Below are 25,207 nucleotides of genomic sequence, written 5' to 3' on the forward strand. Positions count from 1 at the left end.
GCGTTGGGAGCAAAGCGGGAACCCAATCCTGCCTCCCGGGGGACCAGGAGAAACCTTTCCATTGCGCTCAACTCCGGGATGGGGCATCGCTGGTCCCTTCGCTCGCTCCCTCCAGGGGGTCTGGCTCCAGCAAACCCCAGGGGACGCCCTGGACCCCCCAGCTGGGCTTTGCCTAGAGGCCCGTTTGCTCGCAGGGCCCTAGGAAGTAGCCCATCTGCGACACCCTAAAAGTCATAGGGTGCTCCCCTCCCTGCGGGTTGGGGGCTGCGCTGGGCCCAGGGACCCTTCTGCTCCCTGTCCCGTGCAACAGCGGGTGGGCGCAGGCCCCCAGAGTCAGAGACACGTGACCGCTGCCCTGGAGACACGGACAGACTGGCAAGACAGACGGACTGGAGGGGTCCGGGCCGCAGGTGCGCCTGAAGCGCAGGGCGCACGTCGCCGCGAGCTGGGGGCGCGAGCGGGGGGCGCGGGGGGGGCTGCAGGGTGGCCAAACGGACGCTGGGCGGGCACCGGCGGGGGCCGGGCGGACTCGGGGCGGCGCAGGCTCGGGGGGCGGCGCGGAGGCGGCGGCGGCGCCCGCGGACCCTCCCCCGGCCCCGCCCCCGGTCAGCGCCCTGGGCCGCCCGCGCGTCGTTGGTTTCGGGTTGTCAGGCAGCGCCCGGCAGTGGGGGCGAGGCTGGGCCATGCCTGCGCTCGCGGCCTGAGCCTCTGAGCCCGCCGCCAGCATGAAGGACAGCGGGGACCCCAAGGACCAGCAGCTGATGGTGAGAAGCCCCCGCCCCACTCCGCTGCGCCCCGAGCACGGGCCCGGCTCCCCCCACCCCCCAAAGGCACTCGGGGACAGGGGCTGGGACTGTCGCGGCCACTTGCCCCAAGACCTGGAAAGTTAGTGTCGCTTCGACCCCACCCCGTCTCCCTCCACCCCTCAGTGGAGCCTCGCGACCCTAAATTTTGTGCAAATGGGTGTCTGAGGAGGTCCTCCACACAAGGAGGATGCAGAGGCCATCTGGGGGCCCGGAAGGAAGGTGAGCGTTTCCAGGGTACCCCCGGGCACTCGGGTGTGTGTGTGTGGTCACAGGTGGGCTGACCCCAGAGATGGGAGAGGCTGCCGGCGGGCTTACAGGTCAGTCCTGTGCACCAGAGCTGGGGGTTGGGAGGAGAAAGATTAAAAAGAGATAAGGGGGGGCATCAGGATAAAGACTGAATTTTAATCACGGGTGGTGCTCCCTCAAAGTGATGGGGAGGACTTGGTGTTCTCCCGCACCGCAGCTCCCTCCCGGCTGCCGAACTTCTGAGACTGGGTGGGCTTAGTCCCCAGCAGGTGTGCAGGGACGTCATGGGAAGCCTGCAGCCCCCGAGATGTCTCAAGTCCCCCCAGGAAATCTGGGCTCTGGCCTCAGGCTGTTTATTTTATTTTGGCAGTGCTGGGGGCTCACCCCCTGTTCTGCACTCAGGGATCACTTCTGGTGGGGCTCAGGGGACCCTTTGGGGTGCAGGAGCCGAATGGAACCTGACTGGCCCTGTGGAAGGCCAGTGCCCAGGTGGCACTATCCAGCGGGGTCTCTCAGATTTTCTTGGCATGCAGGCTAGGTGTCCCTCAAGGTCGCAGGTGTTTGAGGAGGTGGGACAGGGGTCTGACAGGAAGTGGGGGGCCCTCTGCAGGGGGTCATCAGCACTACTCAACCAGCTCAGCAGCAAATTCCCCTACAGCATCCGAGGAAACTCCCTCCAAAGGTACCACTGCTGGGACGGGAGCGATATCACAGTACGGAGGGCTCTGGCCTAGCACGTGGCCAACCCGGGGTTCAATCCCCAGCATCCCATAGGGTCCCCCAAGCACTGCAGAAGTGATTCCTGAGTGCAGAGCCAGGAGTAACCCCTGAGCACCGCTGGGTGTGACCCCCCAAAAAAACCCACAAAACTAGTTACCACATAGTTCTTTTCGGGGAAGACCACCACCATCTCTCCCTGGAGGGACAGGATCCCCCTTCCCCCGCCGCCCTGTGTGGCCAGGCTGCGCCCTGCCTGGCGGGCTGCCCATCATGCTCCTGGACAGCGAGTCCTTGGCAGGCAGTGCCCAGAGCACTGTTCAGAGCCCAGGGAAGCCGGGCTCAGTGGTGGCGAGATGCAGCGGTACTCAGCCCTGTGCGTCCCTGAGTGTCTCCCTGAGATCCCCCTGCCTCAGGGGTCCACACCTGCTCTCCTGGACCGGAGTGCCGCCTCCGATAAAGGAGTCCTTGGGTCAGAGACAGACCCAGTGAGATGCTTTGTGAAGGGGACGATTCCGGCTCCACAGAGGGGCCCCTTTGAGCCCGGCCAGGAGCCCTGCAATGAACGAGTGAATGAACGAATGAAGGAATGAATGAATGAAGGGGATTGCTCCCAGGAGGGATCCACTGCCCTCGCCGGCTCATCCTGGTGCTCTGCCTCCCTCCCAGGTGGCGCTCCGGGTCCGGCCCATCAGCATGGCGGAGCTGGAGGAAGGAGCCACCCTCATTGCCCACAAAGTGGACGAGCAGGTAGGAAGAGCCTGGGCGCGCAGGGCAGGGGCCAGCTTCCTGCTCCCCGACTCCGGGCAGAAAGGGCCCTGTGGTTTGCAGGGCCTCCGCCCTCTGGCCACTAGATCCTTGGCCCAGTCCTTGATGACATCGGCAAGGGAGCCAGGGATCTTCTTCTAGGAAGGCCTCCCAGATTGATCCATGGAGAGCCATTTCCCAGGCCTGGGTGGGTGGACCCTGGTCACCTTCTCCCTCCACAGACGTCCCCTAAGAATGTCCCACACCTGCCAGGGTCCGTGACATGAGCCGCCCGCCTCACGCCAGCTGTCTTCAGAGCCATTCCCACTGACTGCCTGTCTCAGTGTGTGGCCCATGTTTGCCCTTGGCCTTGCTGTCCACTCTCTGGTCAGCATGATGAGTGGACAGGCCCCTGCCCCCTTCCACAGCAGAAGCTGTCCCAGGCCCTCTCAGCCACGGGAATGGGAGCACAAACAAAGGGGACTGTGAGCCAAGCAGGGCCGACAGGCTGCGATGCAGGCCTGGGAGCAAGCAGAGCTGAGCTAGGCCTGAGGCTGGGGACGCAGCTCAAGGTGTAGAGCACTTGCTTTGGATGTGTGAAGCCCGAGTTTCATCCCCAGCAAGGCACGGCTCCCAGAGGACCTGGGCGTGGCCAGATAGCATCTGGTGTGGTCCTGGGTGCCAAGCCTCACCAGGTGTGGCCCCTACAACAAATATAAAAAGGAAAGAAACCACAAGTCCAGAGCTGAGAAGGGCTGAGCAGGAAATGTTGGCTGGGAGGCCGCATGTGCAAAGGCCCTGGGGTGGGACTGCCTCTTGAAAGGGAGCGGGCCAGGGTGTGATGGGGCTGGGCCAGGAGGCTAGCCACCCTCTAGACCCCGACAGGATGTCTGTTTGGAAGGGCAGGCGGGGACTTGGGGGGCGGGGGCTTCTGTACTACCCAGTGGTTAGACCTCTGAAGGATTCTGTGCGTGACCAGCGGCATGTGTCTGGGGCTGCTGTTCCCAGCGTCTCCTGCGGGCTGGGCAGCAGGATGTGCTGGGTGGGTCTGAGGAGTTGGGGGCTCCTATGTGACACCCAGAAAGACTCTAAGGAATTCCCGTGGGCCCTGCCAGGCCAGATGGACTCAGGAAAGAGGAGATGCCTCTGGCAGCGGGAAGCCTGGTTTGTCACGGCCTGTCACAGCCTGTCATGGGCTCCGGGTGGGCAATGCCCAGCAGAGGGAGATCAGGGTCCTCCAGAGGGATTGAGCCTTTGGGGTCTCCAGGGCATCGCCCCAGAGGGTCTTAGGCCGGGGGACCCAGTCCCTGAGAGCTGGATACTCGGGGCAGCTGAGCTAGCTCTGGAGGAGAAACCCCTTTCCCGGCCACCCACACCCTGTTGGCTGGACTTGTCCTCAAGACTCTTGTGTCTCTGGGGCCGGAGCTATAGTACAGCGGGTAGGGCGTTTGCCTGGCAAGCAGCCAGCCCAGTTTCGATTCCCAGCATCCCATATGGTCCCCGGAGCACCACCAGGAGTGAGTGATTCCTGAGTGCATGAGCCAGGAGTAACCCCTGAGCATCGGCTGGGTGTGACCCAAAAAGAAAAAAAAAGACTCTTACATCTCAATGGGGACAGTGGGGCTCCCTGCGGCTCTGAGCTGCCCTCGAACCCCTCCGCACCCCAGGCGCTGACCTGGAGGAGGGGTTTGGGGGTGCCTGGAGGGAAAGGTGGCAGCCCCCCTCCTGCCTCTCTCCTCTGTCCAGTGGTGGATGAGCCCCTGAATGCTCAGCCCTGCTGGGCTCAGGGGTTCTGGGGCAGGGGACAAGCTCCAGAACAAAGAGCTTCTTCGTTTCCTCCACGAACCCCCAGCCCTCCCCCCACCCCGACGGTTTATCTACAGGGGTGACAACACCCGATAATCTGATAATCCTGTAATTTGCTACAAGTCCCCTCCCTCACTACACACACACACACACACACACACAACAAGGCCCAGCGCAGGGGTGAGGCAGGGAGGGTGGGGAGGGTGGAGGGAAAGAGGAGGAGGAGGCTGGATGTAGGGAAGGAAAGAGGCCTGGGGACCCCTCAGGACAGGCTGCACGGCTGCTCCCCTCCCTGGCAGAACCCGCTTCCGCCTGCCCACCACTTCCCTGCAGTCACTGTTTTCTGGCTGAGACTCACTCTGAACCGTAGCCTGGAGGTGCTGGGGGTTACGGGGGTCCCCGTGACACCAACAGGAGGCGGGGGTGGTGGGGAGGGAGAAATGGGGTCAAAGGTGACACTGCCAGAAATCAGAGGCCATGGCTGGGCCGGTGCTCCTGGAGCCCACCCCAAAGAAAGGCCCACCGGGAGGACCGGGTGAGGGGCATAGAGCCCTCTCCACCTCTACACAGCAGCCCAGGGGTCTTCGCCGCGCCCCGCTGACCACCTGCCAGCTCTGGAGTCACCTTGAGTTTCCCAGAAGCAGAATCCTGCCAAGTGGGGTCCTTCGGGACAGGCCCCTTTTCTGCTTGCAGAGCGGGGGCTGCTGCCCCCACCTTTGCAAGGTGTTTCTCCCCTCTCCTCCTCCTCCTCCTCCTCCTCCTCCTCCTCCTCCTCCTCTTCCTCCCTCCCTCCCTCCCTCCCTCCCTCCCTCCCTCCATTCCTCCCTCCCTGCCTCCCTCTCTCCCTATCTCCCTTCAGCCTATTCATCCTGGAGACAACGAGATGGAGCCTTTCCTTTTTGGGGGGTCACACCCTGCGATGCTCAGGGGTTCCTCTTGACTCTGCACTCAGGAATTACTCCTGGCGGTGCTTGGGGGACCCTATGGGATGCCGGGGGGCTCAAACCTGGGTTGGTCATGTGCAAGGCAAATGCCCTCCCCGCTGTGCTATCGCTCAGGCCCCGGGATGGAGCCTTTTTAGTGACCAAACAATTATTTTCCTTATTATAGTTTTTGTTTTAGGGGACCACACCCAGCAGGAGGGGTTACTCCTATCTCTGCACTCAGGGATCACTCCTGGTGGTGCTCAGGGATGCTGGGGATTGAAACCAGGTCAGCCACATGCAAGGCAAGCACCCCCCCACCCGCCCCTGCTGTACTATTGCTCTGGCCCCTCTTAGCACACTCCTCTCTTGCTTCCTTTATAATAAGGATCCAGGGTATCACAGTTCCACCATGGAAGCTGTTAACCGGCTGTGTATGTTTTACATGAGACTCTGGACAACAGTTGACTACATTTGTGGGAGTCGGAAGTTAAACTTGGGTCAAGGAGATGGCTCCAACGGCTGGAGTGCAGGCTTTGCATGTGGGAACCCCAGGTTGAATCCCTGCAACCCTGTGGTCCCCAGGCACTGCCGGGAGTGACCCCTTTCCAAAGAAATATTTCTGGTTGTGACTCGGAGATTCCAGGGATGTGACTCAGAGGTCAAATGCATATGGTAGATCTGGATTCAGTCCCCAGCACCTCCAAAAAAGCAAAACAAAATATGAGTTACCTTGCACTCAAAAGTTATAGCTTTGGGGCCCAAAAGTAAAGCTGGTAGGGCATTTGCCTTGCACATGGCCATCCTGGGTCCATTCCCCGTAATTCCAAATACCACCAGGAGTAATTTCCGAGTGCAGAGCTCGGAGTAACCCTTGAGTATCACTGGGTATGACCCAAACAGCCAAAACACACACACACACATACACACACACACACACACACACACACACACACGCTTGTAGTTTTGATTGCCCAGGAAGTCAGTGCCCCCAAACATTGCATTGTTCAAGGGTCAAGTACATGATGTCTGCAGGGCTTATCCCCCACTGTAGCAGGTGTCAGACCCGAGCTCCTTCTGGGGCTGAGTATCCTGCCTGTGTGATGTCCGACGGGCTGTTTGCCCATTCCTGTGGCTGGGCATTGTCGTTGCTTCCCAGTTTTTGGCACTTGTGAAAAATGCTGCTGAGACCCAGTGCTCCAGCCCTTGGCGTCTGGGCGGGGGTCAGGCAGGTGTGTTGTCTGGTTGGGCTGTGGATCGGGCAGCGCCTGGGAATCTGCATTTCAGTAGTTGCTGCGGCAGGAGCTGTGATGAAGGGGTCTGAGCACCGCCGTCCCCCCGTGGCATGCCCCAGGCTGATCCGAGGGCAGTTGGCCAGAACCTCAGTGAGGTGTGACTCTGTCCCAAGTATCCCATGGGCCTTTAAGAGCTCAGCAGGGGTAGACACTGAAGCTCCTGGGTCTCAAACCCCCTTCTGGTAGCATTATGTCCCGGACAGTCTATTTCCAGCTAAAAACGTGACCTGCCAGGAATTCTCCTTCTTAGGAACATATGAATAACCACCCCCCCCCCAAGCGGCCCTATGGTGTGAGAGTCATCTGACTTCAGGTTTGGAGTTTGCTCAGATATGGAAGGGGCTGACCCCGGGCTGGAGAGGAAGTGACCTCGCTGGGCTGGCACCTTTCTGGGTTCAGATTCACCCAGGGGCATCCTGAGTAGGTAGGGAATAATCTCCTCTCCCAGGGCTGCCACCCTGTGGGGCCTCTTAGGTTTACGACTGGGAAAAAATATGTGAGCCCAGGACGGGAACGATGATACAGCAGGGAGGGTGTTTGCCTTGAGGCTCGACCTCCTGGCAGCCCCTGTGAGCCCTGCCAGGAGTGATCCCTGAGTCCAGAGCCAGGAGTAAGTCCTATTTTTACTTTTTTGGGGTTTTTGTTTTTGGCTTTTTGGGTCATACCCAGAGATGCACAGGGGTTACTCCTGGTTCATGCACTCAGGAATTACTCCTGGCTGTGCTCAGGGGACCATATGGGATGCTGGGAATCAAACCCAGGTCGGGATGCTTGCAAGACAAATGCCCTACCCACTGTGCTATCACTCCAGCCCCAGTCCTATTTTTACTTTTGAGCCTCCAATGCGGCACTGTTGGAAAGGACAAGTAAGGAGAGGCTGCTAAAATCTCAGGGCTAGGACGAATGGAGACATTACTGGAACCCGCTTGAGCAAATCGATTAACAACGGGATAACAGTGATACAGTGATACAGTGACAGAGTGTTTGGGTATGACCCAAAAAGCCAAAACACACATACACACACACACATACACACACACACACACGCACACACATTTGTAGTTTTGATTGCCCCGGAGGTCAGTGCCCCCAAACATTGAGTTGTTCGAGGGTCAAATCCATGATGTCTACAAGGCTTATCCCCCACTGCAGCAAACATGAGATCCGAGCTCCTTCCGGGGTCCGAGTATCCTGCCAGGATAATTTCTCACCACACCAGGCAGTGCTCAGGGATCACTCCTGGTGGGCTCAGGGAACCTGGTGCTGGGAATCAAGCAAGACAAGCGCCCTGCCTGCTGTTCTATTATTGCTGTGGCCCCCAGGAGTAAGTTCTGAGCCCTGCTGGGTGTACTCCCAAAAGAAACCAAAAATACAAGACCCAGAGAGGTGATATGGTTTCCCCACGGTCACACAGCCGCGTGGAACCTGGCACCCCTTTCCCCAGTGATCTTTGATGTCAGTCTGGGAGGATCCAGGAAGAATGAACATAACTCTATAACTCCGAGGCTCTCGATGGGGGGTGGTTTTGCTCCCTAGGAGACACTGACTTGGTGGGGAGGGCCAGGGTTGCTGGTAACAATGGACTGGACACAGCGGCCAGGGCGCCAGGGTTGAGAAACTTGGGGTTGGTCTGGGCGTCGGCAGCTGATCAAAGTCCCGCGGCCCAGCAGTGACCCAGCAGGCGGAAGCGCGACCTGCTTTGTCCGGGGAATTTCTCACCTAGGAGATGTGCAGAGTCGGCTCCTGGCAGAGACGCTCCCAGCCGGGCCCCAGATGCAGCTTGTCTGGCCCCAAGCTGGACAGAGGCAAAAGTCTGCACGGACCCCAGCTGTGGGGAGGCTGAAGCGGCCGAGAGGGGTCTCTGCTGGGGGGAGGTCTCTGCTGAGGCGGCAGCCTGGGGCCCGGGGACCAAGCTCCCCCACCAGGATGCCCGTCGCCCCCGTCTAGCGGGGCCAGGATTGGGGCTTTGTGAGGAAGGAGGTGCTGCTAGTGTACCCCAAGGGTCCTGAGAGGTTGAGGGAGGCTGATTGAGGCCCAAATGATCCCTGTCCCCAGCGCCATATGGTCCCCTCCGTGCTGAGGATTGTGCCGGGACAGCAGAAAGAAAGGGCGTTTCTGGGGCTGGAATGATAGCACAGCGGGGAGGGCGTTTGCCTTGCACTCGGCCGACCCGGATTCGATTCCCAGCATCCCGTATGGTCCCCTGAGCACCGCCAGGAGTAATTCCTGAGTACGTGAGCCAGGAGGAACCCTGTGCATCGCCAGCTGTAACCCAAAAAGAAAAAGAAAGAAAGAAAGAAAGAAAGAAAGAAAGAAAGAAAGAAAGAAAGAGTGTATGGAGAAAACTCATTGACTTAAAAATGATTCTTGAGGGGCTGGAGCAATAAGACAGCAGGTAGGGCATTTGCCTTGCATGCAGCTGACCTGGGTTCGATTCCCAGCATCCCGTATCGTCCCCCGAGCACCGCCAGGAATAATTTCTGAGTGCAGAGCCAGGAGTAACCCCTGTGCATTGTTGGGTGTGATCCCCCCCAAAAAAGGGGGGTGTTTCCAGACTGGAGTTGGACAGCAGAAGGGCTGGTCCCTCCCAGGACGCCCTGCTCCCGGCTCTCCCGGGCCTGCAGGCTGCCGGACCCCTCCTCTGGTGTCTGCCCCCTGGGCCTGGGCCCTGCTTCTTCCTCTCCCTGGATTGGTGAAGATCCCCCTGTCACTGCTCATCCCATGTCCCCGGGAGGCTGGCGGGGGAGGGTACCAGGAATTGAACTCAGGGCCTCGCACACACTGGACAATTCGTACCACTCCATGAGCCACGGGAGAAGCCCAGGAGTGGAAATTTCCCAATGCCCCCAACCCACCCACCCCCAGGCCCTGTGATTTTGAGTGGTCCCAAGCCCCAGCCCCTCACCTCATGGCCTGGATCTCAAGCGCTATCCTCCTCCCTCCTCCCCTCTTTCAAACTCAGGGATGCACCACCTCTTCCAGGAAGCCCTCCTAGAACAGTGGGCATGCTGGGCCAGGAGCCTTGGTGTGCCCTCGACCTAGCGGGCACCTGTTTCTAAGCAGACCTGAGTCACAGGTCGCAGGAGGGAAGCAGAGCTTGTTTTTCTCTACCCAAGGCTTTGCTTAACCCAGGGTGTGCAGCGTGTGCTCTGAATAGGCCGGGGTTCCCTGGGCTGCTGCCATGTACCCCCCAGCATTCCTCCCCCCCCCCATCCTCAGCGGCTCACACTCCCCTCACCTGGCCGAGGGGCACAAGGACAGTGTTGTCTGTGCAGTGGACAGGGCGGGGTGGGCCGGGCAGATGGAGACAAAGCCTCCTTTAAGAGGGTCCTTAAAGGACCACAATGAGCTGATTCAGGAACCCGAATATCAAAGGAATGAAATGCTGTGCCCAGAGGTCATGGGGAGGTGATCAGGGGGTGATGGGTGCCCCCGCACCCTCCCTGCCTCCTCTGCCTGCGGCCCTGCCTGGTCCACGGACTCCGTGAGTTTGTTTCCTGGGCCCCGGAGACCACAACCATGGCACGGGGCCTCTGCTCATTTTCTTTATCCTTTGTGTTTTGGGCGTCACACCCAGCGGTGCTGAGGGCCCAGTCCTGCTCTGCACTCGGGGCTCATTGCTGGTGGGGCTCGGGGATTGCACCTGGGCTGGCCACATGCCAGGCCAGTATCCTCCCCAAGATGCACTGCTCGACCTGATTCTCCTTTTCTCTGCGCTGGGCTCTGAAGTTGACCAGGGCTCAGCCTGAATTGATGGCTGGAGACTCCTGGGCACCCCAGGGTCAGAAGGATGCACCCCACACTAGCCTACAGTGGCCCAGCGGCCTCGGTTCGGCCGAGAGGGCACCTGAGTCAGCGGCCAGGGAGCCCACTTGGAGTTGCCCCCACCTTTGACTCCCCTGGTCCTCTCTGACTGGAAGGGATCAGATGGGATCAGATGGGACCAGGTGAGATCAGACGAGACTTCCGCATGCAGCTAAGAGGTCTCTGGGCCTGGGCTTCCAGTCCTGACTCAGTGGGTGCACTCAGGGGGACCCTTGGCGAGCAGATCCCTCTGCATTCTGGTGACTGCCCGTGCCTGTTCTCTCCTCAAGCCCTCTGGTGGGGTGGAGGGGGGCTGCCACCATCCTGGCCCCCTGCCCACCAGGAAGGACAGGGGCAGGGGGCAGGAGCGCTGGGCAGGACACCCCTGGGCATGACTTTGGTCTTCAACGTCTGCATCTGGGAATTAGAATCATATCTTCATCAAACAGGGTTTTGATTTCTATTTTATATTTCTATAAAAACAAATACCAGGGGCTGGAGCAATAGCACAGCAGGGAGGGCATTTGCCTTGCAGGCAGCCGACCCGGGTTCGATCCCTGGCATTCCATCTGGTCCCTGAACACCACCAGGAGTAATTCCTGAGTGCAGAGCCAGGAGTAAGCCCTGAGTATAGCTGGGTGTGACCCAAACTCCCTCTTCCCCCTGTGCAGAAAAATAAAAGGGAGGCGGAGTCTCCCATACAGTCCTCAGGGACCCAGGGGCCTTTCCCTGGGATATAGGGGGCCACATCTCAGTGCTAGGTCCTGAGGGGCCACCGGGGTCGCTCATCAATCTTGAAGACCCTGCGGTGCTGGGGATCAGCCTTGGGTCAGGTGCCTCCTGGCAAACCCCCAACAGCCTGTGCTCGAGAGGGGCTTCCTGCCACACTGGAGGAGGGCGACCTTCCATCCAGTGCCCCCCTACCCTCTGCCCCAGCCTTTACTGGGTGTCCGCAGACCCTGGGGACCCCTCCTGCCTCACAGGGAAGGGCATAGCATGGCCCCTTACCCCCGTCTGTCTGAGTGAGCCCCAGGCCTGGAGAGCAGCACTTAGGATGTCAGGGGGCTCCCGGGGGCAGCAACCAGCTCGGAGCCCCAGCACCCAGGGGCCTCGGGCTGACTGGCCTTGTGGGGGAACCCTGATGGCCCCTCAGTCTGGGAGCAGAGCCCAGGGCACGTCCCGTCCCACCTCAGCCCGCCTTTTCCCAGCACTAGGGTACGCTGGCATCCAGGCCTGCAGGTACCCCGGGGACCCTGTGGCCTGTGGCTGGGGTTGGCGTGGCTTACACCCAGCTCTCCAGGCTGCCTGCACGTGGCCTTGGGCACATCGCTCCTTTGGGGCCCGATTTCTCCATCTGTAAAGTGGGAACAATCCGGGTGTCCAGACCAGCCATCCTGGGACGGGCTCCAGGTTCTGCCACTGGATCCGCCCAAGCGTCCCAGCCGGGCTGGGAGTCCGACTCCGGGCCCACACGGGTCCCCGCAGGGCTGGTGGAGTCCCTAGGGAAGTGTTGGAAGTGTTGGCTGGATGGTTTGCCCCTTGACCTCCCGGCACCTGCTGAGGTCCCACCCTGACAAGGCCTGTGTACCCCCCCACCCCCCAGATGGTGCTTCTCATGGACCCCATGGAGGACCCGGATGATATCCTGCGCGCTCACCGCTCACGGGAGAAGTCCTACCTGTTTGACATGGCCTTCGACTTCACCGCCACGCAGGTGACGCCCGCCTCATCCCTCATGTGTGTCCCGAGCGCTCGGGGGTGCGGGGGGGTCATGGCACATGGAGGGTCTGCAGCCCATCTGGCGCCAAGAGGAGCGACTGTTCAGGAAAGCTGACACCAGGGGCCAGGGGACCCCCGCTGCCCGTCTGCCAGGGCTCCAGGAGCAGCTGAAAAGCGTTCGCAGGGCCCCGGCCCCGAGCCAGAGGCGGGCAGGGGTGTCTCCAGTGTCCCGAGGGCTCCCTCAGGCTGGCACCCCAGGCGAAAGCAGAGACACTTCCCGTTCCCACCTCCCCCCTCCAGGGACAGATGCCGTGGCCACCTGGGAGCTGGGATGGGGCGCGGGGGCTCTGCCCGCCTTGCCAGGGGCCTCGGTCCTGACCTGTCCTGTGCACCTCCCAGGAGATGGTGTACGAGGCCACCACCAAGAGCCTCATCCAAGGTGTCATCTCCGGCTACAACGCCACAGTCTTTGCCTACGGCCCCACAGGTAAGGGTGTGCCGCTGCCGCCCCCAAGTCCCCAGGAGCAGCCCCTCCCCCATCACTAGTGTGATCCCCCAGCAGGGACAGAAACCAGGGACAAGACCGAGGGCCCCACAATTAGAGAGATAGTGCAGGGTGAGGGCTGGAGAGACAGTACAGGGGTCGAGTACTGCCTTGCATGCAGGGGACAATGGTTTGATCCCCAGCACCCCAGAGGGTCCTGAACCCCACCGTGAGTGAGCCATTAGCACAGAGCCAGGAGCCAGCCCTGAGCACAGAGCTAGGAGTCAGCCCTGAGCACAGAGCCATGAGTCAACCCTGAGCACAGAGCCAGGAGCCAGCCCTGAGCACAGAGCCAGAAGCCAGTCCTGAGCACAGAGCCAGGAGTCTGCCCTGAGCACAGAGCTATGAGTCAACCCTGAGCACAGAGCCAGGAGTCATCCCTGAGTGCCACCAGATGTGGGGCTAAGCGCCTCCTCCACGGGTCTCCAACCCCCAGGGCCCAGCCTCAGGCTGGCGCCCTCTGCCCACCTCCCTGAGCCCTTGCCCCCAGCCCTCACCAGCCCATCCTGCCCAGGCTGCGGGAAAACCTATACCATGCTGGGCACCGACCACGACCCGGGCATCTACATACGGACCCTCAATGACCTCTTCCGCGCCATTGAAGACACGAGCGATGACATGGAGTACGAGGTGTCCATGTCCTATCTGGAGGTGAGCCCTGCACTGCCGGCTGAGAGAGGTCAGGCGTCCGGAACGTGGTCACACAGTAGCACGGCCCAGGGGCCAAGCAGGCATCCCTGCACCAAGGAGCTGTGGATGGGGGCCTCCCCGCGCCCCCTGCCGGCCGCCGGCCACACTGCGCGCCCTGCGGCCCGCCCAGCCGCAGCCCACCTGGGTGCTGGGCCAGGTTGCTGTGGGCAGTAGGCAGAGGCCAGCAGAGGTAGCGAGGAGCTGATAATCTCCCGGGTGATTATCACCTCCGGACGGGTGGCGAGGCACTGCTGGGGACGTGTCCACTCGGCTGGACTCCCAGACGCTCTAGGCAACGAGCAGGGCGGGCCGAGGTGAGCTCCGTCCTGGCCCCCTGCAAGGACGGGCTCTGGAGAGGGTCCGGGAGGGCCCCTGTACCTGGGCGGAGCCCCCTGGCATGCCCCGTCCACTTCTATCAGATCTACAACGAGATGATCCGAGACCTGCTCAACCCCGCGCTGGGCTTCCTGGAGCTGCGGGAGGACTCCAAAGGGGTGGTCCAGGTGGCGGGGATCACCGAGGTCTCCACCATCAATGCCAAAGAGGTGGGTCTGGGGCCGCAGGAGGATGCCTGAGGGGCAGGGTACTGCCGCTGCCCATTTTGATTGGGAGACAGGTGCAGTACTTCACTGTGGCCTGCAGGGGGCGCTTGCCCCCCTCGCGCAACTTGGGGAAACTGACCAAACTCACCTCCCCACTTCTAAAATACTGCTCTGGGTGGACTGCAGAGATGGTCAGGGGGTAAGACGCTCGCCTTGCACGTGGCCAGCCCCACTTTGATCCCTGGCACCAGCAGGGTTCCCTAGGCAGCAGCAGGAGTGGTCCAAGCACAGAGCCAGGAGTGAGTCCTGAGCACTGCTGGGCATGGCCCCCAAGCAGGACAAATTAGCACAGAGCCAGGAGTGAGTCCTGAGCGCTGCTGGGCGGGACCCCCAGGAAGGGAAAATGAGCACAGAGGAGTGAGTCCTGAGTGCTGCCGGGCATGACCCCCAAGCAGGGAAAAATGAGCACAGAGGCAGGAGTTGGTCCTGAGCACTGCTGAGCGTGGTCCCCAAGCAGAAAAAATGAGCACAGAGCCAGGAGTCAGTCCTGAGCGCTGCTGGGCAAGGCCCCCAAGAAGGAAAAATGAGCACAGAGCCAGGAGTTGAGTCCTGAGTGCAGCTGGGCGGGGCCCCAAGCAGGGAAAACTGTCTGTGGGGCCAGAGCCGTTGGGCGCTTGCCTGGCCCGTGGCTGACCCGGGTTGCGGCTTCCGGATCCCAGTGGTCCCCAGCAGGAGTGACCCCCCCCATGCCCTGCTGGCGGGGATGGAACTCGGGACCCCGCCCAGCCGCCAGCGCTGTGCCGAGTGCCCCAGCGCCCTCCTGCCGCCCCGCCAGATCATGCAGCTGCTGCTGCGGGGGAACCGGCAGCGCACGCAGGAGCCCACGGCCGCCAACCGCACGTCGTCGCGCTCCCACGCCGTGCTGCAGGTGGCCGTGCGCCAGCGCAGCCGCCTCCGCGACGTCCTGCAGGAGGTGCGGCTCGGCCGCCTCTTCATGATCGACCTGGCGGGCTCCGAGCGCGCGTCCCAGGTGAGCCAGCGCGCACCCCACCCCGCGGGACCAGGGGAGAGGGGCTGAAGGCGAGGGGCGAGGGAGGAGGGGGCAGGGATAAGGGAGGAGGGAGTCGGAGAGGAGGGGTAGGGCTGGGGGAGGAGAGGGAGGAGGGGGAGGGCTGAAGGAAGAGGGAGAGGGCTGAGGAAGGAGGGGGGAGGAGTGGGGTGGGGGAGGAGGGGAGGGAGGAGGGAGGAGGGAGGAGGGGAAGGGGGAAGGAAGGAGGGCAGGGGGAGGGGAGGAGGGGGAGGGCTGAGGGAGGAGGGGAGAAGAGTGGGGAGGAGGGAGGAGGGGGAAGGCTGTGGGAGGAGAGAAAGGAAGGTTTGGGATAAGGGAGGGGGGAGAGGGAGGAGTGGGTGAGGGAGAAGGGTAGGACTGAGAGAGGAGGGGTGAGGGAGGAGGGGGAGGGCTGAAGGAGGAGGAGTGAGAGAGGAGGGGGAAGGGAAGAGTGGGCTGGGGGAGGAGGGGTGGGGGATGAGTGTGGGAGGGAGAAGGAGAGGGGAGTAGTGCAGTGAGGGAGGAGGGTAGGGCTGAGGGAGGAGGAGTGAGGGTTTCTCCAGGGCTGGGGGACTGGGCAGGTTCAAACAGGGAGCTGCGAGGGGGGGTCAGGCACCGCTGATGAGGGCCCAGACACAACCACACCCTCACGCTCACACTCACTCTCACACACACTCATCCCCACTCACGGCCACCCATATACGTGTTCTCACACACGGGCTCCCACACATTCTCCACGCGCTGTACACACAGTTCCTCACAACTCACATTGCCAACCTGTCCGCCCTCACACACACCCATCCCCACATTCTTACACACTCACTTCCTCACAGTCACACATACGCTCTCAGACTATAAATACAGTTTATTCCTTCATGGTCTCACACATATACTGACAGGCTCACACTCACACACACTCATATACTCACACACACACTGATATACTCACATACACATACACACTCATACTAATATACTCACACACTCACACACACATACTCATATACTCACACACACATATATTCACACTCATATATACATTCATACACACACTAATATACTCATGCACTCATATACTCACTCATACATACTTAGACACTCAGACACTCAAAAACTCATACATATAGACATGCACACTCACACTCATACACACATTCATATACTCACACACATGCACGCACTCACATGCCCATACAGTCACACACACACATATACTCACTCATGCACTCACACACACACAGAGTGTATGACTGAGCACCCAGGGGAAGGGAGGGCCGGCCTGGTCAGGGGACAGTACCCTTCCTGCCGCTTCTCCCTGGCAGACGCAGAACCGCGGGCAGCGCATGAAGGAGGGTGCCCACATCAACCGCTCGCTGCTGGCGCTGGGGAACTGCATCAATGCGCTCAGCGACAAGGCCGCCCACAAGTACATCAACTACCGCGACAGCAAGCTCACACGGCTGCTGAAGGTAGGCTGGAGAGGCTCCTGTTCCCAGGACCCAGGGGTGCCCCCAAACCCAGGGCACAGCCGGTAGCCCCCCAAAACGCAGGGTGACGTGCTCAGCCTGAGTGTCAGAGAAGCGGCCACACCTTAGGGCGGCTCCAGCTGTCCCAGACACCACACGGGGGCGCTCACAGCACACGGCCCGACACCTGCATCAGATGGGGTGCTTCAGGAGAGAAGGGACCCCCGTCAGCCCCCGCCAGCCAGGGGCCTGCCCGGTGCTTGGGAGAGGAAAGGCCAGGAGGTGGCCCAGACCCTCCACTCTGAGGAGAAGAAACGGGGGTGGGGGCAGAGAGCAGGGAACAGTATCCAAGGGACGGCCACGGGAGTGCAGGCGTGTGAGTGTGGGCTGTGCGTGTGTGTGTTAGTGCGTTATCATTGTGTGTGTTCACATAGGTGGGCTGTGTACGTGCAAGTGTGTGTGTGTGTGAGTTCAAGCATGTGTGTTTGAGTGCATGAGGGAGTGTGTTTGAATGGGAGTGGGTGTGTGAACATGAGTTGTGTTTGTATGTGTGTGATGTGTGTGCGAGTGTGAGCGTGTGTGTGGGTGTCAGTGTGAGCCTGAGAGGGAGCGTGTTTGGATGTAGGAGCGTAGGCGCATGAGTGTGTGAGTTTGAGACTGTGTGAGTGAGTCCATGAGAGTGAGTGTGTGGGAGCATGTGTGTGTGTAGGGGGGGTGTTTCTGAGTGTGTGCATAAGCGTGAGTGTGAGCGTGAGCATGTTCGTGCGTATCTGAATGAGTATGTGTGTGGGGGGGAGTGTGTGTGTGCTTGTGTAACCACCAGTGTGTGTGTATGTCTGTGAGTGCGAACGTGAGAGGGAGCGGGCAGCCCCAGAGCACCCCCAAGGGGAACCAGAGCTCGGTTCGGGAGCAGGTGGGGGACAGTCCTCGTTGACCTGGCCCCTCGGTCCAGGACTCCCTGGGCGGGAACAGCCGCACGGTGATGATCGCCCACATCAGCCCAGCCAGCAGTGCCTTCGAGGAGTCTCGGAACACACTGACCTACGCGGGCCGGGCCAAGAACATCAGGACCCGGGTGAGGCACCCTCTGCTCTGTCCCCCAGGCCACACGCCCTGGCCAGGGACAGCACCCTGAACTGCTCCCAGACCCAGCCGGTTTGGCATGAGCCTCCTTCCCGGGGTGGGGGTGGGGTCACAAGGGTCTGTACCCTGACCTCCCACTGCCCTGAGGGTCTCCATCTTTCTGCTCCAGCCTGTGACCCCCAGCCTACCCACTTCCGTCTTCTATGAGTGCCTGTCCAAGCCCCTGACCAGCATGGGAGAGGGACCGAGAGGGCCTCTGAACTGCCTCTTGGCTTCACCCTTGGCAGGGGCACAAGTCACTGCTTTGACTGTGTCCCAGGGAAGGAAACCGAGGCCGATGGCAGAAGAGTGACTTCCCTGCTGGCCTGGGGAGTGGGGGTGCTGCTGGGGCTCTGGGAACGAGATCTAAACCCCCATCCCCTATTCAGAAGCCAACTTCCCTGAGTATGGGGCAGGTGGGAGTGGAGCTATCAGTCAGAGAATACTGGAGAACATTCTCCAGGATTCTGTCTACGTCAGGGTGCCAAGCACATCTCCAGTAGATTTCTGGGCAGTGGGGACAGCTGGGCAGAGCTCAGATTACTAAGAACAGGCAGATGCAGGGCAGGGGAAGCTGAGGCAGACCCAGCACTGGGCTGGGGGGGAAGGACGCTGCAATTCCATAGAACTCTTTGGTCCTGCTGGATGGCAGAACATTCCAGAAGGGATGGCAAGTTTGTGGCTGCAAAGGGTTGGAAGGAGATGGCACTTACGGCAGTGGACTGTCGGGACAGAGTAGTGGAGGTTCCTCAGCTCGACAAGCATGTTCAGGAAGGAGCAGACAAAGGCACAGCCCCCCCGGGGACCCGGGGAGGGCCTGCGGGCCACCAGCAGCCCTGGGCACTGGGTGAGCCAGGAAACTGCATTTTCATGCTGGGAAACTGCATTTTCATGCCAGGAAACTGCATTTTCATGCCGGGAAACTGCATTTTCACGCTGGAGCTGGAGAGGCATAGAGGGGCGGCGAGGAAGAGAGGGCTGCTGACAGGAGGCTGGGGTACAAGAGTAGGCAGCCTCCTGGCGGTCAGGACTGACCTGTCCACTCCCATGCGCCCCCCAGGTGAAGCAGAACCTGCTGAACGTGTCCTACCACATCGCACAGTACACCAGCATCATTGCTGACCTGCGCGGGGAGGTCCAGAGGCTCAAGCGCAGGATCGACGAGCAGGGCCGGAGGGGCCAGGCGCGGGGCCGGCCGGAGCGGGCCGACATCTGCCACATTCAGGGTGTGTGTCTGTGCCGGGGGGGGGGGGGTGTAATGAGCGGGGGGAGACACGGGCTGGGGGGACAGGCCCTGTCGTGGGGCTGGTGCTCCGAGCCTCCCCGAGGGCTGAGCTGAAGGTGCGGGGCTGGGAGGCAGGTGGACATGAGGGCCCAGATAGGTCCACTTAGGGCCCCCTTGCTCCCATCACCATGAGGGGCAGGTGCCCGCCACAGTTTTCCCAATAGTAAAAGGCACCTGTGTGTGGCTCTGGTTTGGGGGCCACGCCTGGCAGGACTCAGCGGCCGCTCCTGCACATTGCCCAAGGGTTGTTCCGGGGATCAAACCTTGGCCTCTTGCGTGCAAAGTATGCACACTTGCTTTTTAAGCTGTCTTCCCGGCCTCAAGGGCACTTTTTTGTAGCTACCACAAAGGTATTCTCAGGGTTGGTGGAAGCCCCATTCAACCAAGGGAACTGGAACCACCTTTGGGTTCTGGCTGCAAGAGGGTGGGAGGAGGGGTGGGAATTAGGAGGCCTTCCTAAAGGAGGTGGCTCCTCCGCAAGAAGTCGGGAAAGAAAGGGCAGGAAGGGCCTCACCCAAGGCCTCCGCCTCCTGGTGTGATGCATTCTCCTCCTCTCGCCTCCCCCACCTGCCTTTTTCCTGGGCAGCCGAAGTCCAGCTGCACAGCGGGCAGGGGGAGCAGGCAGAGATGGGGCAGCTGCGGGAGCAGCTCATCAGCGCGTTCCAGGAGCAGATGGACGTGCGCAGGCGCCTGCTGGAGCTGGAGAACCACGCCATGGAGGTGCAGATCGACACATCCCGCCACCTGCTCACCATCGCTGGGTAAGCCCCGCAGGAGGGCCACCCCTACCCCTGCCCCGCCCCGCCCCCTGGGCCTGACACCTCCCCCCGCCCCGCCCCCTGGGCCTGACCCACCCTTGCCGCCCTGGGCCCCCGGACCCGGACAGCTGGGAGCATGAGAAGTCCCGGAGGGCCCTGAAGTGGCGGGAAGAGCAGCGGAAGGAATCCTTCACCAAGGATGACAGCGAAAAGGACTCAGACACGGGAGATGACCAGCCGGACATCCTGGAGCCGCCCGAGGTGGCCGCCGCCCGGGAGAGCATCGCCACGCTGGTGGGCGAACAGAAGAAGCTGCGCAAACAGAAGGTGCCTGGGCTGGGGGCTGCAGCTGGGTTGGGGGGCTCAGGCCACACACACACATGTCCTGGGGGACCTGTAAATCCGCTGCCCATCTGCAGACAAGCCTGGAAAACGGATTAGGCACAGAACAGCCAATAGGATGGAGAGGATGAAATTAGCCCCGCCCCATCAAGAGCCGTGGAGCCAATAGGATGGCGGTCCGCTGGGACTCTGGCTGTACCTGCGCAAACCAAGAAGCTCTTAAGTGTTCGAAGCGCAGGGCTGGTCCAGAGTCTGACCCGAGTGCCTCGCACGTGGTCCACCTGGGTTCGATCCCGCAGGGTCCCCAGGCACTACCAGGAGTGACTCCTGAGTGCAGAGCCAGGAGTAAGCCCTGAGCACCAACGGATGTGTTCCCCTCCCCCTCCCAAAAAAAAACCTGAAACACCCAAAATATCCAGCCAACCAGAAGAGAGGTGAGCTGTAGTTGGAGTGGCAAGAAAGTGGGCATGGGGCATGAATGGCTGAGTCTGGCACCTCACAGGCCCTCCGAGCCCATAGGAGTCATCCCTGAGCACAGACCCAGGAGTAAGCCCTGGGCACTGCTGAGTACGGCTCAAAAACAAACAAAAAACCCCAAATACTCCCCAAAACAATATATCCAAACATGTAGGATGCCTTGCACACCCCCTACCTGGGCTTGCAAGAGCCCTGTCAGGAGTGACCCCTGAGCACAGAGCCAGCAGGAGACACCCTAGTTAGGGGCCAGAAAGATAGTGCAGTGGACCAGGAGCTTGCCTGGTAGGCGGCCGACCCTGGTACCCCATACGGTTCCAGAGTTCGAAGGGGTGATCCCTGAGTGCATAGCCAGGCTAAGCCCTGAGCACCGCCGGGTATGGCCCCCGAACCCAAACCCACCAACAGACCAAAAAAAACAAACCAAAAAGCCCCTATTTGCAAGCGCACGGGCCGGCGTCGGCTGGGGCTGCGCTCTGACCGCGCCCTCGGTGCGTCCGGCCCGTCTGTGCGTGGCAGCTGGCACTGGAGCAGCGCTGCCGGGAGCTGCGCGCGCGCGGCCGCCGCCTGGAGGAGACGCTGCCGCGGCGCATCGGCTCAGAGGAGCAGCGCGAGGTGCTGAGCCTGCTGTGCCGCGTGCACGAGCTGGAGCTGGAGAACACGGAGATGCAGTCGCACGCGCTCCTCCGCGACGGCGCGCTCCGCCACCGCCGCGACGCTGTGCGCCACCTGGAGAGGCACCGCAGCTTGTGCGACCACATCATCCAGGGCCAGCGGCAGGTCATCGACGGTAGGGCCGGCGCGCGGCGGGCAGCCGACCCCAGGGACGCGCGCGGCTGCCCGCGGCCGCCACTGACCCCCCTGCCCCCGCTCTCGCCCCCAGACTACAACCTGGCCGTGCCCCGGCGCCTGCAGCAGCTGTACGAGGTGTACCTGCGCGAGCTGGAGGAGGGCAGCCTGGAGCGGGCCACCATCATGGACCGCGTGGCCTCCGGGGCGCTGCAGGTGGGTCCCGGGCAGGCGCAGGAGCGCAGGGGGCCCCGCTGATGCGGCCACGGGCTGGGCTGGCCTGGATCCCAGGGGAGGGGGCGCTATTTCTGATAGGTCAGTGTCCTCAGCCAACACGAACAGAGACGAGTAAAAGTGAAGGAAATAGAAGAAGTTTATTGGGGTGCGCTCCCGGGTGGACACTTAGAACCTGGAGAGAGGCTTCGAACCTCGAGAGAGGGGGCTTTTAAGTCTTGGGCGGGAGAAAGGAACAAAGACCAGTGGACCAGCTGTGCTTGGCCTGGCCTGTTATCTGGGGGATGGGGGGGGATGCAGCCTAGCTTCCTGCCGCTAGGTGGGCGGTAAGTCCTGTCTTCCTAGCTGGGGACAGGGTACTCCAGAAATGTTGCTGTCTTATCAGCCAGTTGTCATTTGGTCCTGGTGGCCATTTTGTCCTAGCAAACCTCACAATTTCTTTTTTTCTTTCTTTTTATCTTTTGGGGGCAGGAGGGTTTGAGGCCACACCCAACAGGGCTCAGGGCTGACTCCTGGCTCTGTACTCAGGGATCACTCCTGGTGGGGCTCAGGGGACCATATGGGGTGCCTTCCCCCCGTACTATGACTCCAACCCCAGGCCCCATGGTCCTGAGCCTCTGGGGATGGCCAGGCCAGCAGGAAGGTGGGCCGGATCAGAGCCCCCTCTTAAAGCCCTCCTGGCTTCCCAGACCCCCTTCCAGCCCTGGTCACTCTGGTGCCTTTGTCCCTCTTGCCCAGGACCATGTCTTCTCACTGTGCCCTCCCTCCTTCCCCAGGACAGCTTCTTGCCTAAAATTATCCCAGGAGGAAACACACTTACCCCGGAATCGGACCCTGAGAGTGTCAAGATGCCAAGCTCAGAAACCCAGCGCCCCCCGCAGGGCCTCCTGCCCCCCCTTAGCTCAGAAAGGTGAGACCAGACCCCACTCAGGTTGGACCTGTCCCTGAGATGCCCCCAGCTGGAGCTCACTGGGAATTCTGGGGTGAGGCGGCTGGTGGAAGCTGGGGGAGGGGGGGACTGGGGTGGTTTCTCTGCAGAGGGGCCCCTGGGGTGCGGGGTAACCGCCTAGCAAACACTGCCCCCCACCCCCACTCTGCTGCCCACCTCAGCGAAGCTGACCGCGTGTTCAAGGCCAGTCCTCGAGCCTGGCAGCTGAAGGGCCCCTCGGTGCCCACCCCACCCCCCATCCAGATGGGCAGCCTGGTCACCCAGGAGGTGAGCTCAGGGCATGGCAGACTCCCGGGCAGGGAGGGGGCTCCAGGGGCTGACCCTTTCTGAAGGCATGCCCCCCAGTGCCAGCTGAGCCTGTTGGCACAAAACTTTTCTCTGCCCCCCCCCCACAGGGCCCCCTTCAGGACAGCCTGGCCAGTCCCAGCAGCCGCATTAACTCCTCCCCTGACAACGGCAGTGAGAATCTGTCAGCTGTCCCCTTGTCTCGCAAAGGTGTGTCCTGTCAGCCCGGGGTGCCTGGCGTCTCCCCTCCCCTCCCCTTCCCGTACCCTGCACAGCTCAATGTACCAGGCTGGGTTCCACTGTCCCCTTCAGCAAGGCTCCAATGCCCAGAGAATTGGGGTCCCCCTTGGGGTCCCTTTAGCACAGGGATCACAGGTACCTGGGGATACATGTTCCCACATTCTAGCCGAGGCTAAACCCGTGACCCTCACCATGATGGGGAGGGGTGGCGGGCAGGGGCATCAAAGGCTGAGTCAGCTCAGCATCAGGAGCCCTAGAGCGCCACCTGGAGTGGATCCTGAGCATAGCACTGAAAAGAGCCTCCCAGCTCCAATGGGGGCGGCCTGGATTAAAAAAAAAAAAACCAAAATGTTCTGTGGATTCCCTCCTGCCACCTTCTCCCATCCCTGTAGGGCACGTGCCTTGCCCATGGCTGACCCCACAGTTCGATCCCTGGCACCGTTCCTGAGCCCCGCCAGGAGTCAGCCCTGAGCATGGCTGGGGGTAACAAAAGCAAAGCAAAATAAAATAAAGGGTTGGGAGACAGCTCAGGGGGCTGGAGAGCATGCAAGAGCCCCAGACTTGATCCAGGCCTCCTCGAGAACTGCAGGTAGGGACCCCAAGCACTGAGCTGGTAGTAGCCCTCCGTGCTATAGCACAAAAAAGCAGAGAGAGACAGACAGACAGAGACAGAGACAGAGAGAAAAGAAAGAAGCAAAGCTTAGAAATCTTGGCTGGAGACACAGTACCATGGGTAGAGAGCTTGTCTGTGCACACCTGACCCAGGTTCGACCCCCAGCATCCCACATGGTCCCCTGAGCCCCCTCAGGAATGATCCCTGAGTGTAGAGTCAGGAGTCAGCTCTGAGCATCCCTGGGCGTGCCTCCAACCCACTCTTCCAAAAAGGAAATCTTGGGGGCAGAACTATAGGACAGTGGGTAAGACTCTTGCCTTGTACATGACCAATCCGGGTTTAATCCCTGGCACCCTGTAAAGTTCCCCTGAGCCCGGCCAAGAGTAATCTCTGAGCACAGAAGCAGGAGTAAACCCTGAGCTCTGTTGGGTGTGGCTCAAACATCTGCCCTCAAAAAAATAAAGATGCCTCGTTTTTTAAATATCAAGCATGGGATGCTGGGATTGGAACCCAGACATTGGCTCCATCGTGGTTCTGAGTTCAGGCATGGGTGGGGGGTGGTCGGGTGCAGGATGGGAAATATACATGGCCTCAAGCCTGGCCTGGAGGTGTCATCTGTCCCCTGCAGAGAAAAATGCCATCCTGACCGGGACCAAGTGCATCTCGGTGAAGGCCGCCAGGAGGCGCTCGAGGGCGCTGGACCCTGAGGGCCGCCAGCTACTGGTCCCCAAGCCTGAGCGCAGCAGCCTGTCCCTGCACTCCCTGAGTGAGGCTGACGACTCTCAGGCCCCGGCACCGCTGGCCTGCAAGCGGCCACCCAGCCCCACACTGCAGCACGCGGCCAGTGAGGACAACTTGTCTAGCAGCACCAGTGAGGCCCCGCCAAGGGCGGCTGGGCTGGGGGGCGGTGACGGCCTGGGGCTCTGGCTTCGAGGCCAGAAGAAAAGTCTCAGCAAGAAACGGGAGTCATCGCTGGAGGCAAAGAGGAAGCGAAGGTCCCAGCCCTTTGAGGTCATGAGGCAAGGGGTGAGCCAGGAGCGGGAGTCTGTGCCCCTGGGCTGCAGGTGGGGGGTCTGAGGGCTGGTGACCTCCAGATCTTGCTTGGGTCACCTCCGTCCGTTGAGTCCACGGCCAGGCTCAGAGCTAGGTGCATCCCATTTTCTGGTCCTGGTGCTGCAGCCACCTTGCCTCTGTTCTCCTCTGATGCAGATCTCCCGTCCCAAGGCCCACCCCCTGGGACCCCGTGCCACCGACAGCAGCTCCGACCCCAGAATGCCAGTGTGCGGGCACCCAACCCCGGCTCTGCGGCACCTGGGCAAGGCCACGCTGCCCTTGGCCAAAGTCAGACTTCCTCCAGGCCAGAATGCAGGTCAGTACTGGTAGGGACTGGGCCGGGCTTGGCCTGCTGAGGGCGGAGGCCCGTGGAGTGCCCCTTGCTGCTGGAATGTTCCTGGCTGGGATGGATTCTTCCAGAATATTCCTGGGACTTCCATCTTGAGTTTGTGGCTGGCGGGTTGGAGGGAGGGGCTGGGTGAAGGTTCTCCCTGAAACCCGGCTCCTGCCCCTCCCCTCCTGCAGGCCCCGGGGAGGCCTCGCCACTCGTTCCTGCCAGTGCAGCAGCTGGCGCCCCCCGACGTACTGTCCGGGGATCCCACGCGCCCCACGGCACGAGCACCCACGTCAAGGATGGTTGTTTCCGGCGTCACTGAGCGAACCTGCCTGGAACTTGGTCCTCTAGTCCCCCAGACTGAATAGCAGGAAGT

General features: G+C 61.2%; 1 protein-coding gene across 1 annotated transcript; it reads left to right on the forward strand.

The window, feature by feature from the left end:
• Nucleotides 1–660: 660 nt before the first annotated feature.
• KIF19 (kinesin family member 19) lies at nt 661–25,203 on the forward strand. The gene is made up of 20 exons (XM_056137939.1): nt 661–764; nt 2,439–2,519; nt 11,948–12,058; nt 12,463–12,550; nt 13,122–13,258; nt 13,717–13,842; nt 14,675–14,869; nt 16,210–16,356; nt 17,306–17,428; nt 18,536–18,701; nt 19,347–19,521; nt 19,647–19,845; nt 20,854–21,124; nt 21,218–21,339; nt 22,134–22,267; nt 22,468–22,573; nt 22,702–22,801; nt 24,073–24,470; nt 24,654–24,813; nt 25,023–25,203. The coding sequence occupies exons 1-20, from the start codon at nt 726–728 to the stop codon at nt 25,151–25,153; spliced, it is 3,009 nt and encodes a 1,002-aa protein (XP_055993914.1). The 5' UTR covers nt 661–725; the 3' UTR covers nt 25,154–25,203.
• The last annotated feature ends 4 nt before the right edge of the window (nt 25,204–25,207 follow it).

The sequence above is a fragment of the Sorex fumeus genome, unplaced genomic scaffold (assembly GCF_029834395.1).
Source record: "Sorex fumeus unplaced genomic scaffold, SorFum_2.1 ptg000128l, whole genome shotgun sequence".
Lineage (NCBI taxonomy): Eukaryota > Metazoa > Chordata > Mammalia > Eulipotyphla > Soricidae > Sorex > Sorex fumeus.